Source organism: Canis lupus, chromosome 18, assembly GCF_003254725.2.
Source record: "Canis lupus dingo isolate Sandy chromosome 18, ASM325472v2, whole genome shotgun sequence".
In the NCBI taxonomy this organism is placed as follows: Eukaryota; Metazoa; Chordata; class Mammalia; order Carnivora; family Canidae; genus Canis; species Canis lupus.
This window is the reverse complement of record NC_064260.1, coordinates 17,194,692-17,211,152: the sequence shown is the minus strand read 5'-3', so window position 1 is coordinate 17,211,152 and position 16,461 is coordinate 17,194,692. Positions and strand designations below refer to the sequence as shown.

General features: G+C 39.2%; 2 protein-coding genes across 17 annotated transcripts in view; one reads left to right on the top strand and one right to left on the bottom strand.

The window, feature by feature from the left end:
- Nucleotides 1-1,661, top strand: part of FAM185A (family with sequence similarity 185 member A) — a 78,125-nt gene extending 76,464 nt beyond the window's left edge. For all 3 annotated transcript variants that reach the window (XM_049096648.1, XM_049096647.1, XM_049096653.1), the window contains one exon: nucleotides 1,316-1,661. In XM_049096648.1, the coding sequence (XP_048952605.1) occupies nucleotides 1,316-1,658 (343 nt within the window). In that variant the 3' untranslated portion in view covers nucleotides 1,659-1,661. The remainder of the gene's footprint in view (nucleotides 1-1,315) is intronic.
- Nucleotides 1-16,461, bottom strand: part of FBXL13 (F-box and leucine rich repeat protein 13) — a 204,693-nt gene that overhangs the window by 14,986 nt on the left and 173,246 nt on the right. For 9 of the 14 annotated variants that reach the window (XM_049096636.1, XM_049096633.1, XM_049096635.1 and 6 more), the window contains one exon: nucleotides 1,944-2,078. The exons of 3 other annotated variants lie outside the window; for them this stretch is intronic. In XM_049096636.1, the coding sequence (XP_048952593.1) occupies nucleotides 1,944-2,078 (135 nt within the window). Of the gene's footprint in view, nucleotides 1-1,943; nucleotides 2,079-8,216; nucleotides 8,502-16,461 lie in introns of those variants that run through there. 2 more of the 14 variants (XM_049096638.1, XM_049096641.1) reach the window with 1 other exon arrangement.

Below are 16,461 nucleotides of genomic sequence, written 5' to 3'. Positions count from 1 at the left end.
CTTTTAACCCAGCCTTCCTCATTTTAGCCACATTCCTTTTTTTTTTTTCCTAAGATTTTATTTATTTGACAGAGAGCAAGAGAGCACAAGCAGAGGGAGCAGGAGTGAGAGAGGGAGAAGCAGGCTCCCTGCTCAGCAAGGGGATTCAGGGCTCAATCCCAGGACCCCAGGATCATGACCTGAGCCTCACTTAACTAACTGAGCCATCAGGCACTCCATTTTAGCCATGTCTTTAACCCAGTTCCAGAGACAAGCAGTGCTATCAAATTTGAAGATCATAGTATAAATCAATTTTTCCCCTAGCTTTCTCTACTGTTGGCTTAGGATTCAAAGCTATCTCTGGCCTGCTAAATTAGTTGATCTACATTCAAGCTTCTAAAATTTTCTTGCTCTTTTCTCCTCTCCTGTTGTCCCTATCAACATAGGCATTCACCCTTTTTCTGCAGTTCTGTAGGGTTTCAAGAGGGACCAAAATTATATGCGTATATTCAGTTGCTATATTAATTCAGATTCAGAGATCTCTATTTCTTGACATAGTGATATGTCCATAGTGTAGTAACAGAAAAGAAAGTAGGCTACAATATATTTTGGAAAGAATCACTTTCTATTCTTAAAAAATAGAATCTTAAGATTCTATTCTTAAAAAAAAAAAGACAAACACAAACCTTTTATAACTATTTCTAATCTCTGTGGAAATAGAAAAATATTCTAGAAGATTATGTATAAAATTCCAACAATGGTTATGTCTGGATGGCAGTACGACAACAGATTTTTTACTTTCTTCTTTTTGTTTTTATATGTAGTCCAAGGGTTTTACAATAAGTATATATTTCTTTTATTAACAAATATCAAGAAAAATGATCAAACACTGAAAAGAAGACAAAAGATGATTACATGTCTTTTCAATGTCATATAGAACATTTTTTAACAGGCTCACCAGAGGAATTCTTTTTTTTTTTTTTTTTTTTTTTTTTTTTCATTTATTTATGATAGTCACACAGAGAGAGAGAGAGAGAGAGAGGCAGAGACACAGGCAGAGGGAGAAGCAGGCTCCATGCACCGGGAGCCTGACGTGGGATTTGATCCCGGGTCTCCAGGATCGCGCCCTGGGCCAAAGGCAGGCGCTAAACCGCTGCGCCACCCAGGGATCCCTCACCAGAGGAATTCTATAAGAAATTATGCCTACTAATAACTATTGACTAGGGCCCAAACTCAGTGAAGTTACATGTTATAACTTGTTATATTTTGTCCAGGAGAAATGTACATTATTTCTTTTTTTTTTTTTTTTTAATTTTTATTTATTTCTTTATGATAGTCACAGAGAGAGAGAGAGAGAGGCAGAGACACAGGCAGAGGGAGAAGCAGGCTCCATGCACCGGGAGCCCGACGTGGGATTCGATCCTGGGTCTCCAGGATCGCGCCCTGGGCCAAAGGCAGGCGCCATACCGCTGCACCACCCAGGGATCCCGAAATGTACATTATTTCTATCTGGTGGTAACCATAACTCCAAGATTATGGATTTATTACCTTCTAGGACATTAACCAGTTTTGTATCTAACCTAACAATCGCATTCCAACATTCTTTTTCTTCAGTTCCTATAAATACTCAGTTTGATCAAATGCTCTATGACCTGGTTTTACCATTAATGAATAAATAAACCTTTAGCACATTTTCATATTTGGATGAGAATTGTTTTTAACTTTTTGAAAATTCTATTTTGAAATAAATGAAACCATAAAATGATATGGTTTATAAAATAAAATTTTATTTGAATAAAATAAAATTATTTCCAACTTGGGGAAAGAAAAAATAATGTAATGAATACCCCAGTCATAGCGAAGAAGAAAGTTCTGCGATGAGCCTAAACTCTGACTGCTACCCTGCCTGGGGTCTTTGTCAGTGCTTCAACTGGACACATCTGAACTCTGACTCCTGCACATACCTTTGGACAGCCAGCAATGCTGAGAGATGTGAGGTAAATGCAATAAATGGCCAGTGCTTTGATAATCTCATCTGACAGCTGGGGGCAATAAGAGACATCCAAGTGTTCCAAGATCAGTGAGCCTTTGCAGAATGCCTGCAGGAAATTCCAAAGTCAAAGTTTTTTTCATCCTAGAATTATTCAAATGTTGTGTGCGTCTGTTTACTTACCCATAGGTTTTTTTTGGGGGGGGGGGGAGGGGGGTTGTGACAGATGTGGTAGAAAGACCAAAATGAATTCTGAAAGGAACATAACCTTACAAAATGGCCTAGAGTTTAGGCAGGTTAGAAAGTAATTTTGCTACATGTATTTATGCTCGTTCAGTTCCCCAAACCTTTCCCACAATGTTATTGGATAAAAACTGCAGGAATATCACACAAATTATCAACTCAAGATGTGCAAGTTGCAAGGTTCTTTAAAAGTTCATCTTAAAAAGAAAAACACTGGACAAAAATGAGTATTCTTTTTTCCATCCCTTTTCTCTCAGTTTCTTGGCCAGCTCTGCATGTGCCTTTAATTCTTTCTCAAAGAGAAAAGTGCCTTCTGTGAGGCTGTACTTGGTGGTCATTCATTGTCACATACTAGTTCATAATTCACATTCATCCCTTTAAACCACATTGAAACTTCCAATATTTTGCTCATGAGAAACTCTGCAGAGCTGAAATGTAGCTACAGTGTTGAAAAAAAGAAAACAACTTAGTTTTTTTGTTTGTTTTTCTTCCCAAAGAGTTTATTTATTTATTTATTTTTTATTTTTTTTTCATGATAGGCACACAGTGAGAGAGAGAGAGAGGCAGAGACACAGGCAGAGGGAGAAGCAGGCTCCATGCACCGGGAGCCCGACGTGGGATTCGATCCGGGGTCTCCAGGATCGCGCCCTGGGCCAAAGGCAGGCGCCAAACCGCTGCGCCACCCAGGGATCCCTCCCAAAGAGTTTAAAGGGAGATACAGTTTATTATGGGAGCAGTTTATTATGCATTTCAATCCTTGAAATACAGATGTGGTACATCTTGTTGGAAAATAAAAGCTATTACATCAAAAAAAATTTTTTTAACAAGAGACATTCACACACCAGCTTAACAGTTTACTAATATTCAAATTCCTGTTAACAGAATTTGGTTTTCCTGAATTTAGTGCTAATGAGAGTTTACCTATGTGGTTAGTAATTCTTAGAGTTAGATTCAGTCAAATGACTGGAGGCAAAAGAATCTGGAAGGGAGAATTAGATGGGAGATGGTGTTAATGTAACAAAAAGACAGGGTCTTCGGAATCAAGCAGACCTGAGGTTTTGTTTTTTGTTTTTTTTTTTTTAAGATTTTATTTATTTATTCATGAGAGACACAGAGAGAGAGGCAGAGACACAGGCAGAGGGAGAAGCAGGCTCCTCACAGGGAGCCTGATGTGGGACTCGATCCTGAGACTCCAGGATCACACCCCAGGCTGTAGGCAGGCGCTAAACTGCTGAGCCACCCAGGAATCCCTTCTTTTTTTTTTTTAATCAGGGAAAATAATATCTATCCTCTAGCATTGTTCTTGAAGTACCAAAATGTTCATCTGAAATTTCTAGGGCTAGCAAAGGTCTGGAAATCATCGGATATCCTTCCCTTTACCTTAGTAGTTCTTAATTTTCATTCCCACTTTTCAGGTAAAAAGCAAGAACTAAATGAAAAGAATCCATGAGGAAATAACATTGAAAAGTTTACAACTGAGCAGTTATACAAATACAAAAGGATCCATAAAAGTAAGCCTTATAGTAGTTGTAAAAATATCCTAAGATGAGTAGGAAACCATGATGAATTCAAGATATACTAATACCGTACTTTAAAAAGTCCCTGCCCCAAATTATAAAAATTAGAAATTATCAACATGTGCTCAGTCACTCTAGAGGTTTTGCTTCATTGTGAAGCAGCTCAAACTCTTAGAATACTAGAGACCTCAGTAAATGATGGTTTACCATTAATTTTAGTTACAAATATTAGATTTCAGTAACTAGTGAGTTACTAGTAAGGCATTGCTTATTTATGTGTAAAAATGGATGTCCATTGGACTACCTATCATTTTCCTCTCAGAACTGAGGGAAGGGCCTGGCTGGCCCCTTGGATCACTTGATGGCCCTCAGGATGACCCCAGTGGACTTCCCTCCACTGAGTATGCTAATTTCCACTCCTTTCAGCCCTAAGGAAGACTGGGAAGAACTAGTCAGCCCACTATTTTCTTTAACAAGTTAATAAAAGAGGGAAATTTTCTAGCAGTGGTGGTTTAGCCTAGGAGGTAAAAGATAATACTAAAAGATATTGGATGGGCAGCCCGGGTGGCTCAGCGGTTTAGTGCCACCTTCCGCCCAGAGCGTGATCCTGGAGACCCGGGATCGAGTCTCATGTCAGACTACCTGCGTGGAGCCTGCTTCTCCCTCTGCCTGTGTCTCTGCCTCTCTCTCTCTCTCTCTGCATGTCTCATGAATAAATAAATAAAATCTTAAAAAAAAAAAAGATATTAGTGGTTTAACCCTCAATCACTATCTTTTCCTGACCACAAGAATCAACAGCATTTCCTCTTTCCTCTGACATCATGTGGAACTTGTCTTTTTCAACTGATTCAGCAGTTACAGTACTTGACTTATTCCTGTGTTGTGGCTAACTAACTTTGTATGGAGATCTGTCTTCTCTAGCGACTAAGTGATGTCAAACACTGGAGGGGGCAGCTGGTCAGGAGACAGTGAAGTCCCTGTCTTTGGAGATAATCAAGTATAGAGGGGCTACCCAGTGGTGGTGCAGAGGGGAATCTGGCTTTGAAGGACTGGAATTATTTGTCTTAAATCTTAGCTTGGAAATTCAACTAGTTTTTCAATGGGAATGCAGGAAGTCTCTCAAAAGTATTGTGTGGTGTGTGGAATTTGACTAATTTTTTTTTTTTTAAGTTTCAGAGGTAGAATTTAGTGCTTCATCAGTTGCATATAACGACCAGTGCTCATTACATCAAGTGCCCTCCTTAATGCCCATCACCCAGTTACCCCTTCCCTCCACCCACTTCACCTCCAGCAGCCCTCAGTTTATTTCCTAGAGTTCAGTTTGCCTCCTCAATTTTCATCTTATTTTATTTTTCCTTCTCTTTCCCTACGTTCATCTGTTTTGTTTCTTAAATTCCACATATGAGTGAAATCATGGTTTTTGTCTTTCTCTGACAGACTTATTTCACTTAGCATAATACCCTCTAGTTCCATGTATATCATTGCAAATGGCAAGATTTCATCCTTTTGATGGCTGAGTAATATTCCATTATATATATGTATCCCATATATATATATATATGGGATGTGTGTGTGTGTGTGTATCCCCCACATCTTCTTTACCCATTCATCTGTCAGTGGACATCTGGGCTCTTTCCATTGTTTGGCTATTGTGGACATTGCTGCTATAAACATTGGGGTGCATGTGCCCCTTTAAATCACTGTTTATATCTTTGGATAAATACCTAGTAGTACAATTGCTGGGTCATAGGGTAGTTCTTTTTTTAAATTTTTTGAGGAATCACCACACTGTTTTCCAGACTGGTTGCACCAGTTTGCATTCCCACCAACAGTGTACAAAGGTTTCCCTTTCTCCCCATCCTCACCAACATCTGTTGTCTCCTGAGTTGTTAGTTTTTCTGCTGGCTTTTTATACCCCCTTCACAAGCATCATATTTATAATACAGTAGGTTCTCAATATATATTAGTTGGTTGATCCATCTTTATAAGTGTCTTCAAGAGTACAAAGAATTCTGTTTTTTTTAAATAATTCTGTTTTAATAAATATAGGAATTATTATGTCACAAGGAGTAGGATAACATTGTTTACTACTTAGAGAATGGACAGAGTTCAGGGAACCAGAGAAAATTTAAAGTAAGAAGGAATATTTAAACTAAGAATAATTTATTAAAAGATGAAGTGAGCTTTAAAGGGAGATTCAAGGCACTTAGTATCTGAAAACCCTTTCAGTAACATCTGTTCATGTTTTGGACTGCTTGAATCAGTTCTGCTTTAAGCCTTAAAAAAAAAAAACCCTAATATTCTTTGAAGCTGAACTTTCTTAGAGGTTTTAAAATTAAAGAATAACTTATAAAAATGTATTGGAAGGTCTATAATACATTCATGGTAGCATTCTCATCCATGGAAAATCTGAGGCATAAAGATTGGTCTTAGGCTTTATGTTTGGCATAAGTCAGTGCAGATCTGAGAAGTAAGTCAGAACTTCTTTTTTGTAATTCATATTTTCCTTTAGAGACATGTAAGTCATAAGTAACTTAAGTCTGCAGGCATGTTTCAACATAATCACTCATGAAATTCCATTTCTCCCCTACAGATAAGATTATGTTTTCTGGCTCCAGTGATGCAGATTCATACATATATCAATGCCATTGATTTTCTTGTGTTAGAAAATGTCAGGCTAAGCATCCTTCCGAGACAATATCTTTTGTAGTGAAGATGGGGAGAAAACACAGAAATTGTGAAGTTTGGCTCCCATCCCACATACCAACCAGTTTTGCTGTGGGTTAACAATTTTGAAGTAAACTTCCAAATGTCTCAGCGAGTTAAATCATTTCTTTTCTGTATCTTCGGAGCTGAGTCACAGTGTGGGAAGGCTTAATGACCACATTCCTAAATTGGGTATGTAGAGGAGACTTGAGTTTCACTGACATTTACTGTCACAATAACGTACTTTTGCCAAAACCCTGATTTAAGCTACCTCAACAGGTGGCAGCTCTCAGCTTCAAAAAACTCCCCTTGTGGTGCATACCCGACTTTTGACTATTTACCTAATTAGGTTCCGATGAATTCTACTACTAAAATTTGTGAGTTTTCCCTATTGGTAATTTTGAAAAAAATCTTGTACTGTCAAGAACCATTTTCTGTAATGAAGACTGTTTTTGGCTGCTTCAAAGGCTAAAATACAACTTCCACAATTTTAAGTTATAAACTGGATTCAAAGCTACAATTTCTTGGGCCTCATATATGCCACCAAAGATAGTCTTGCTCCTAGTAAGCATCAGAGCAGGTGAGTGTAGCCATGGCTGTGGCCTGGGCACACTGAGCTGGGAAATCTGGGCATTGCTACCAAAATTGAACTCTATAAAGCCTGTCTTCTCACCTTGTAGTGAGACATTTCCCTGCATTCCCACCCTCCCTGCTGGAGAAACCAGGCTGAGCAAGGCTTAGCTAAGGCTAAGGAGAATACTTCTTTTAAATATGGAGGCGTTTTGTAAAGGGGAAAGGCGAAAGCCTCAAAGATACATTTCCAAAGATATTTTCATGATACAGTTTTTTACCTAATTATATGGTGATTTGGGTAATAAGCCTCAGCTTCAAGCCAGCCCAAAGTTACTTACTCCACAAACTTTTGTGGCTTACTCCACAAACTTTTCCCCAGTTCCCTCCTCTGGAAGACATGCCTCTTCCAAATCCCTATAGATTTTCGTTTTTTTGTCTTTCTCACTTTCTATTACATAAATATTATATAAATAGCTATATAATTGTTTTATCTTCTGCATTGACTTTAGCTTCTTGAGGGCAGTATCCATCTCTGATTTATTTTTGTGGCCTCAACATCTAGAAGCAAAGGAGGTTCAAGATGAGAGAATGACCAGAGGGAAGAGAAGATGCCTCTTAGCATAAGAGTGAGGAAAATGAGCTCCCATAGATTGCCATCAGGACACTAAGTGCGGTCCTTCCTCACACCCTGTTTAATAACTGCAGATACAAAGGTGGTTAAGAGCACAGAGTCTGGGGCCCACCAGCCTGGGTTCATATCCTGCCACTTAGACATTTTGTGTCTCTGGATAAATTACCCAACCTCTCAATTCCTCAATGATCTCATTTGCAACAGGGAAATAACATGGTACCTTAATATGACACCTACTTCACAGAGTTGTTGGGAGGATTGAGTTAAAATGAATAAAGTAAATGAATAGTCGCTGGTGCATAGTAAACGGTCAATAAATAGTAGCTAGTACTATTATTTGTATTCTACTCCTCTTGTACTCTGCTGCTCTCTGGTATGATTGCCAAATTTTTTAAATCTTACATACCACAGTAAACATATTTTGAGCATAAACTTTCAATAAATGTGTATTAATATATTTACAAATTATATAGACATACAACTATTCAAATATATACATATATTATCTTATAAATATATAGTATATGTATCTTATATATAATACATCATATCATATAAAAATAAAACAAGACAAAAATAACTGTAAATAGTTCTAATATTTTCTTGTCACACCGAAATAAACTGTCTTGCTCATTTGCCAAAGTAAATGTTTTCTCTGGAGACCCCTATTCAAAGGTGTATCTTTGGTTGTCAGTAGACCTTGATGACTCACTAGCTGCATAGACTGTGGATATTTGGTAAAAACAAGGGAATTGCGTTTAAAACATAAAATGTGACAAGTGCATAAAGAAGGGCCAAATGTGGGGAAATTACAGAAGAGAAAGGGTAAGCAATCAAAGAAAATGTATATTGGAAAGAAGACCTGGAAAAGAACAAAACAAAATATGTTTGAGTTAAAATTTGCAATTAGAATTTGGCAGGAGGGCAGCCCCGGTGGCTCAGAGGTTTAGCACCACCTTCAGCCCCAGGTTGTGATCCTGGATACCCAGGATCGAGTCCCAGGTCGGGCTCCTTGCATGGAGCCTGCTTCTTCCTCTGCCTGTGTCTCTGCCTCCCTCTCTCTCTCTCTCTCTCTCTCTCTCTTTCTCCCTGTGTCTCTCAAGAATAAATAAATAAAATCTTAAAAAAAAAAAAAAAAGAATTTGGCAGGAGTAGGGGGGATTCCAGAACAGGATTCATGTTTTAGATGTTATCTCCAAAATAAGCATAAGCCAGGATTGGACTACCCAAAAGTCAATCAGGTATTTCTCTTGTGGCCTGTAGGATAACCTACACTTTCTCTATTTTTCTAAGATAAATAAAATGGGTGCCCAGTGGCACTCCTCCAGGGATTTCTATGGACAAGAAGGGCATAGAAAAATTACTTAAGCTATAATAATCAGCCTGAAAGAGTTGATAGGATCTGTTTGCACAGCCAGACACTCTACTTGTTCTCTTTCTCATTCTTTCCCAAGAAAATGGGAACTCAGAACTTTTACTCTAAAAACAAAGTCATATCGTCCTCCTTTGACCTCTTCCGTTTAAGGATCTCTGGGACTAAAGTTCATGAGCCATCAGTGCTGCTTTGATCTTCCATTTGGGGCCATAATGGAATAAGAGATGACGTCATCAAGGGAGGTTACCGATTTAGCCAGAAAACTTAAAAGGCCTGAAGTTGTGTCTGTGACCTTCAGAAGGTTAACCTCAAGCTTCCTTACCTTTAAGAGAATGAAAACAACTGAAAACCTATCTCAGGCTTACTGGAAGATGGGAAGAAATTGTGTACTCCAAAAGAACTTGACAGACTAACAATGCTGGCTTTTGTCTCTCAGCTTTGGAACCAGAGAGGTCCTAGAACAATCTTGTCTGCCATTTAAGGCCTGAGAACACAATTTCACCATCTTCCACATGTTGAAGGCTTCAGAGTGAAGAATATCATGTGCAAAATTTAGCTGGAAGTTAATAGAGAGGGTAATTAGAAGTCATAATGTGGAAAAATCATAGCTCTTGTGAGACATGCCACAGGTACTCAGTTCATGTCAGGTGAGGCATGATAAGCAAAGCCCAGGCACTTGGCTGAGAGAATTGGCCACTTAGATTTAAGAAGGAAAAGAAGCATAAACTCATACTCTTGTGGGAAAGTGGGATTTTGATGTTTATTTTTCCTGCCTTATTGTTTTGGGTTTTTTGGGGGGTTTTTTGTTTGTTTTGTTTTTGCCTTCAGACGATCTGACAGGTTTTGTTTAACTTTTGGCAAGTTTCATTTTATCCAGGATAAACTAATGTTCCAGGGGTAGCTTAAAGGTTGGGAGAGGCCTCCAAAGGATTATCTTCCTTTTGACACATTCTCTCATAATTCTTCTCTGTAGATGCTCAACATCTACATATGTTTATGCTTTATGCTCAACATAAAAATAACAGATGTGTGCATTCATTTAGCAAGTCTGTCTGCTTCAATTGTCCAAAAATAGTTCTCCCCGGTGGGATTGGGCAAGAAGCCAGGACTGGTGTCGGGTGTTCTCCATTTCAGCTATTTATCAGCCAAAGAAACATGGTACCCATGACTCCAGTATCCCTCGGAACCTACAGACTGTGGGAAAATGACAAGCTGTCAAATCCCACATCCTTTAAAGTCTGGCAGATTTCTAATTCTATTGAATTGCCTCTACAACTGGGAACACACCAGGGTGAGGAGCAACAGGAATACTGAGCTTATTTCTTTTGCTCACAGTCTTTGAAGAGAAAATAATGTCTAAGTATCTTGGTAAGAGTTTGTCTGTGACAATGAATTCTAAGTGTCTTAGGTCTCTGAAGGATATGTTGTTCTATTATAAATTCTAGGAGATGAGGATGACGGCACATGAGACTCCTGACTCTGGGAAACGAACAAGGGGTAGTGGAAGGGGAGGTGGGCAGGAGGTTGAGGTGACTGGGTGGTGGGCACTGAGTGGGGGCACTTGACAGGATGAGCACGGGTGTTATATGTTGGCAAATTGAACTCCAATTTAAAAATAAATTAATTAAATAAAATAAATAAATGAAGGAAACATTAGAAGATAAATAGATAGATAGATAGATAAATTATTTTAAATAATCAAAAATAAATAAATTCTAGGAGACCGTTCTTGGCATGAATAGCCATGAAGTTCAAATTTGTGTAACAAAGCTCTTACCTGTTCTAGGTTTTGTGGAAGTTGCTTTTTCCACAAGGCACCAGATACTTTCTTCATTCTACCATAGGAATTCCTTGATTTCCTCTCCCCAAGCCCTGTAAAATGATTCTGAACCTGGGACCTTCTGAGATCTTCATCACTGAGAGTTTAGTCAATTATTTCCTAACAGTAACCTGGAATATTGGATGAGGTAAAGAATTTTCCTGAGCAGTATGGCCAAGAGGTAGTGTCCAAATGTCTGGATGCCCTGTCTCCCCACACAGAAGATTTCAGAGCATCCACTGCACCAAAGGCCAACAATTAAGGCCATTTTGGAAAGGGATCCTCTGTTTGTTGCTTCCCTCACAACCAAGAACATAACTATATCCCTGGAGAAGAGGTGGAGTTATTGGAATCTCGTACTTTGACAATTTTTGAATGATTTAATCTTAGAAACCAAATAGAAATCAATGTTGGTTTTTGAAAAAATTGTTACTATGTGAAGCCAACACATCTAATCCGTCTTTGACATTTTAAGTCAGTATGTGTCAAAAGCCACTAAAACCACTAAACCACCAAGGGGGTGGAATCTAAAAACTGATGAGAATGATTGATGAAAATCTTGCATAAACAACATAACTAGTCAGAAAGCTTGGTGATTCAAAGTAAGAGTTTGAGATCAGAAAAGAGTCTCTGGAGAGTAATCCACTTCTTGCTCCTAGGGCAAGAATGAATCTAACATGACTGTTAGGTCAAGACACTACACTCTAGAGGGAAATGTCCAGAAAAGGCTGCCAATGGGCAATTCTTGGGGAGGAGGACTCAGAAAAGTTGCTGAATGAGGTGGGTTTTCTCCTAGGCCTTTCTGACTGAGTATCCATGGATCCCACACAGTAGTTGTAAGAGTTTCAGTTCTCCAGCACCAGTGGTGCAGGGCACAGGACTGACAACCCTAAAGCTCCTACTTGGACTCAGCCTGGAGCAGCCTCACATCTAAATGAACAGCAATGGGGGCAGCCCTGGTGGCTCAGTGGTTTAGCACCGCCTTCAGCCCAGGGCCTGATCCTGAAGACCTGGGATTGAGTCCCGCGTCGGGCTCCCTGCATGGAGCCTGCTTCTCCCTCTGCCTGTGTCTCTGCCTCTCTCTCTCTCTCTCTCTCTCTCTCTGTGTGTGTGTGTGTCATGAATAAATAAATAAAATCTTAAAAAAAAATAAATGAACGCAACGGATCTCAGTCTGCTGTTTTGCCAGCTATGAAATAGCTCATGATTTACACCATTACAGCTACCCTTCCCAATCCCTTATTCCTTAATCCCTCTTCTCTGCTTCTCTATTTATAAATCAAGAGAAATCTGTTACTAATGTAAAGGTCAAAATCAAAAGTTTGTAACACAAGGGAAAGAATAAGAGAGGTTAAAAGTTAGAGAAGAAAAGATGAAAGAAAAAAGGAACTTGTTATCTCAAATGCCTAAGCAGTTAGGTCAAGATTAAGGATCTCAAAATAAGAAGGAACTGTATGTAAGAGAACAATGAGGGAAGTGGATGTACTAGCATCTCTACTGCTGCTTATGTCCCATAACCAAAAGTTGTCAAATACTTTTGTGATCATCAGAGAACATGACATTCATGTAGGCAACAACTAGGCTCTTAAAATTCATCAGTGGTGCCATTTAGGAGATTTCAGTAAACCAGCTTGTGAAGAATATGCAACAATTAAGCAGAAAAGACACAAGAGAGTGGATAAAACTGAGCCACTAAGACATGCCTCTCATTTTTCTTATGTAGTTATAAATACCACCCACTGCATTCTGGTTGCAGGGCTTTAAAACACAGATATCTATCTCTATGAGAGGTACTTTTTTTTTTTTTTTAATAATAAAAGACAACAGGAGGCCATGTCTGGGTTTGCAGAACAGTGATAATATCTAAGTCTGAATTTTCCCCTCTTCTCCAAACCATAAAATTTGTAGAAAGAACAAACAAAACTACACAGTGCTCATACACTCATCCTTACTAGGAGACAGAGAACACTACAACCTTCAAATTATCTAGAAGTAGCATAAAAACAGAAATTAATTCCAACAGAGTTCCCTTAGCCTACCTGCAGCTGCCACAAGCCTCTGGTTTGAGAGAGTGGGAAAGGTGACGTTGCCATAAGAGTAGAAGAGCAAAGAGAGCTTCAAGGAAGCAGACAGAAGCACTCACAAGAGAGAAAGTGCAACAGTAAATGCCAAAATACTGAATAGCACATAGTAGGTCATAGCTCTGGCTACATGACTTAGCTATGGGAAAGAGCTTGAAAATGAGGGTGCCACAAATCTCCCAGGCAGCCAGATGCATGGATGTCATCCTTAACCATGTCTTCCCCCTCATCCCTGTCCAAACTATCAACAAGTCCAAGGATTTGACTACTTAAATGTTCTCCAACCCATTGCCTTCTCTTTAGCCTCACTGTTAGCGTTCTTGTCAGGCTGCCACTCTCTCCCCCCTGGACTATAATAAAAACCTCTTCACTTACATTCTTTCCGTATATCTTAATAGCTGTTTTCTCTTCCCTCTGTCCTTCAGTCTAACTTCTACTTTTCTTCTTCTTTTTTTTAAAGATTTTATTTATTTATTCATGAGAGACACACACAGAGACAGAGAGAGAGAGAGAGAGAGGCAGGGACACAGGCAGAGAGAGAAGCAGGCTCCACGCAGGGAGCCTGACACGGGACTCGATCCTGGGTCTCCAGGATCACACCCTGGGCCGAAGGCGGTGGTAAACCACTGAGCCACCTGGGATGCTCCATTTAAAAAATTTTAGAGTGATTCTTTGTTTTCAAAAAGTGAACAGATTATCTCAGTGCCCACTACGTTGAAAGTCCAGTCCAGATGTTTTTAGTTCAACCGTGAAGCAAGATTTTCACAAAATAAATCTGAATGAGACAGGGAGTATGTCTTACATGAAAACATGGAGTTAATCATCTGAGTTTAACTTAATCATTTAAGTTTTTGCCAACTCAGTGATTGGAAGTAATATCCTGGTGTTGTTCTAGGGAAGCTTAAGAATCTTCATGAATGGACACCATCAAAGTACCTGGACTTTGGGGCAGCTATGGGTTCCATCTGTATGAGCACAGCCGCCTCACCAGGCTGCACCCTAGGGGAGCTCAAGGAGAGCAAGCCCGTGACCACCAAGGAGTGCGGTGCTCACCAGCAATGGCGCCTAGCTGGCTGGCTCAGACAGCTCTCTGCTCCTGGCTCCAGAGCCCTCCAGTTCCTGACTTCATTCCTGGGTTCTCAAGACCTGATTCAAGCCTAATTTACATTTATCATCCCTTTTGGATGCTACTTATTGAGGCAGCATCCATGGATCCATAAGTAATGTTCCATTTTCCAGTCTGTCATGAGAGTTTGGAACTTATCACTTCCATTCTCAAAACAAGAAAAAAGGTGAGTGAACTGAAAATCAACAGCTCTTCTTAGATCTGTCAGATAATTGAGGTCACAAAGCAAACCACCACTCTGAAAACTGGAGAGACAGGTGAATACAGAGAACCCGGGCTTACTAGAACCAGAAGCCTGTGGCTGGAGCCAGTATCAACATCTGTTCTCATTAACAAAAGCCTGACCTCAAGGGAAACTGACCAGGACCCAACCAACATGGGTTTTTTGCAAGCCAGTCCTCATCCTCATGGGGTGAGAGAAATACCCAACTCTAGCCCCTCTGACCTTCTTGTCTTACCTAAGGGTAGCAGAGCCAGGGAGAGGGGTTAGAAGCACTTGTAAACTTGTAAAGACCACAATCCTGGGGCATAGACCCATTAAAAGACTGAGACCTGGTCATATGAATATAGAATGAGTCTCCCTCGACAACACACCTAACTAGGACACAAGTAGGGTTCCGGTATAATAATACCTTAACAAAAAGATTAGAAATCATACAAAATATGCTCTTAGGCTACAACAGAATTAAACTAGAAATCACAAAGACAGCTAGAAAATCCTCAAATATTTAGAGATTGAACAACATTTGCTAAATAAACATGGGTCAAAGAAGCCTCAAAGGAAATTCTATGCATATTGGAAAATATGTTTAATATCATAATCCCAGTGAAAAACAAGGATCCATTTTCTTTTAAACTGATTTGTTCTCTTATACTATTTTCAAGAATAAAGCAATTATATTTATGTAGTGTTCTAGGTTTTTAAAATGCTTTTACATATGTAATTCATTTAGTCAATTATATTTAAATGCCTTGGGAAAATGCATTGATTCATTGATAGGAATAAGAAAATAAATAAACTATGTCTTCCAGGAGCATATTCTAAATTATCTCCTTAGTTTTAGAGCAGTTTGGCTGTCAAGATTATCTATTTTCTGACTGTTTAACTAAGGTACATAAATTATCAAACCATTATACTAAATATGTTCATTTTTTATTTACTAGTATTAGTTTCTTTTTCATTAGAGTAATAATCATAGTAATAGTTCATATTCATCATGCAGCCTGTGTCAGGAGCCATGCTAAGTATTCAAATGTTTTATATCATTCAATTCTCACAACAGGAGGACTATTTTCTTTTCTTTTTTTTTTTTAAAGATTTTATTTATTTATTCATGAGGGACAGAGAGAGAGAGAGAGAGAGAGAGAGAGGCAGAGACACAGGCAGAGGGAGAAGCAGACTCCATGCAGGGAGCCTGACGCGGAATTCGATCCCGGGACTCCAGGACCACGCCCCGGGCCAAAGGCAGGTGCCAAACCGCTGAGCCACCCAGGGATCCCCCCTGTTTTCTTATTATATCATTTTTATAAGTGAAGAATCCAGAGCCTGGAGAAGGAAACTAACTTGCCCAAGATCATACATCTTGACGGACTAAAATTGTAAAAATCTGTCTGACTCTTGAGCAGACATTGGAAACTGCCAAATTTTACTTGCAGGCCAAATATCTGATCTGTCACTGGTTTTTATATGGCCTTCAGTCTAAGAATGGCTTTTACATTTTTAAATGGTTTAAATAATCAAAGACTAATATCTCATGACATGTGAAAATTATATGAATTTAAGTTTTGTTGTCCATAAAGTTTTGTTGGAATACAACCACTATCATTTATTTATGTACTTTCTATGGCTGTTTTTCACTCTGCGTTAGCAAAGTTGAGCAATTGTGACAGAAACTGTATTGCCTACAAAGTTCTCCGGCCCTTACAGGAGAATGTTATAGAAAAGTAACAAGAAAAGGGGACTTCTATTCAGAGTGCTAGTCCTGCTCCTCACAATTAAAGCCACTACAGGAGCAGAGAATTGTTGTGATGCTTAGTGAATAACTTAAGATGATGTGGCCACAGAAAAGACAGAATCAGTATAAAAATTAGGACTGTGGCTTGCTTGCTAGGCCCACATTCCCAATATTATATCATTGCCTTTGCTATCAGAGAGCTCATCTTCACACTTTTGTAAAAAGAAGATTCTTTTAATTTACATGAATATTTAATTTTTTAAAAGATTTTATTTATTTATTCATGAGAGACACAGAGAGAGAGAGAGAGAGAGAGAGAGAGAGAGAGGCAGAGACACAGGCAGAGGGAGAAGCAGGCTCCATGCAGGGAGCCTGACGTGGGACCCGATCCCGGGTCTCCAGACACCCCTGGGCAGGTGCCAAACCACTGAGCCACCCGGGCTGCCCAAGATTTAATTTTTAAAAT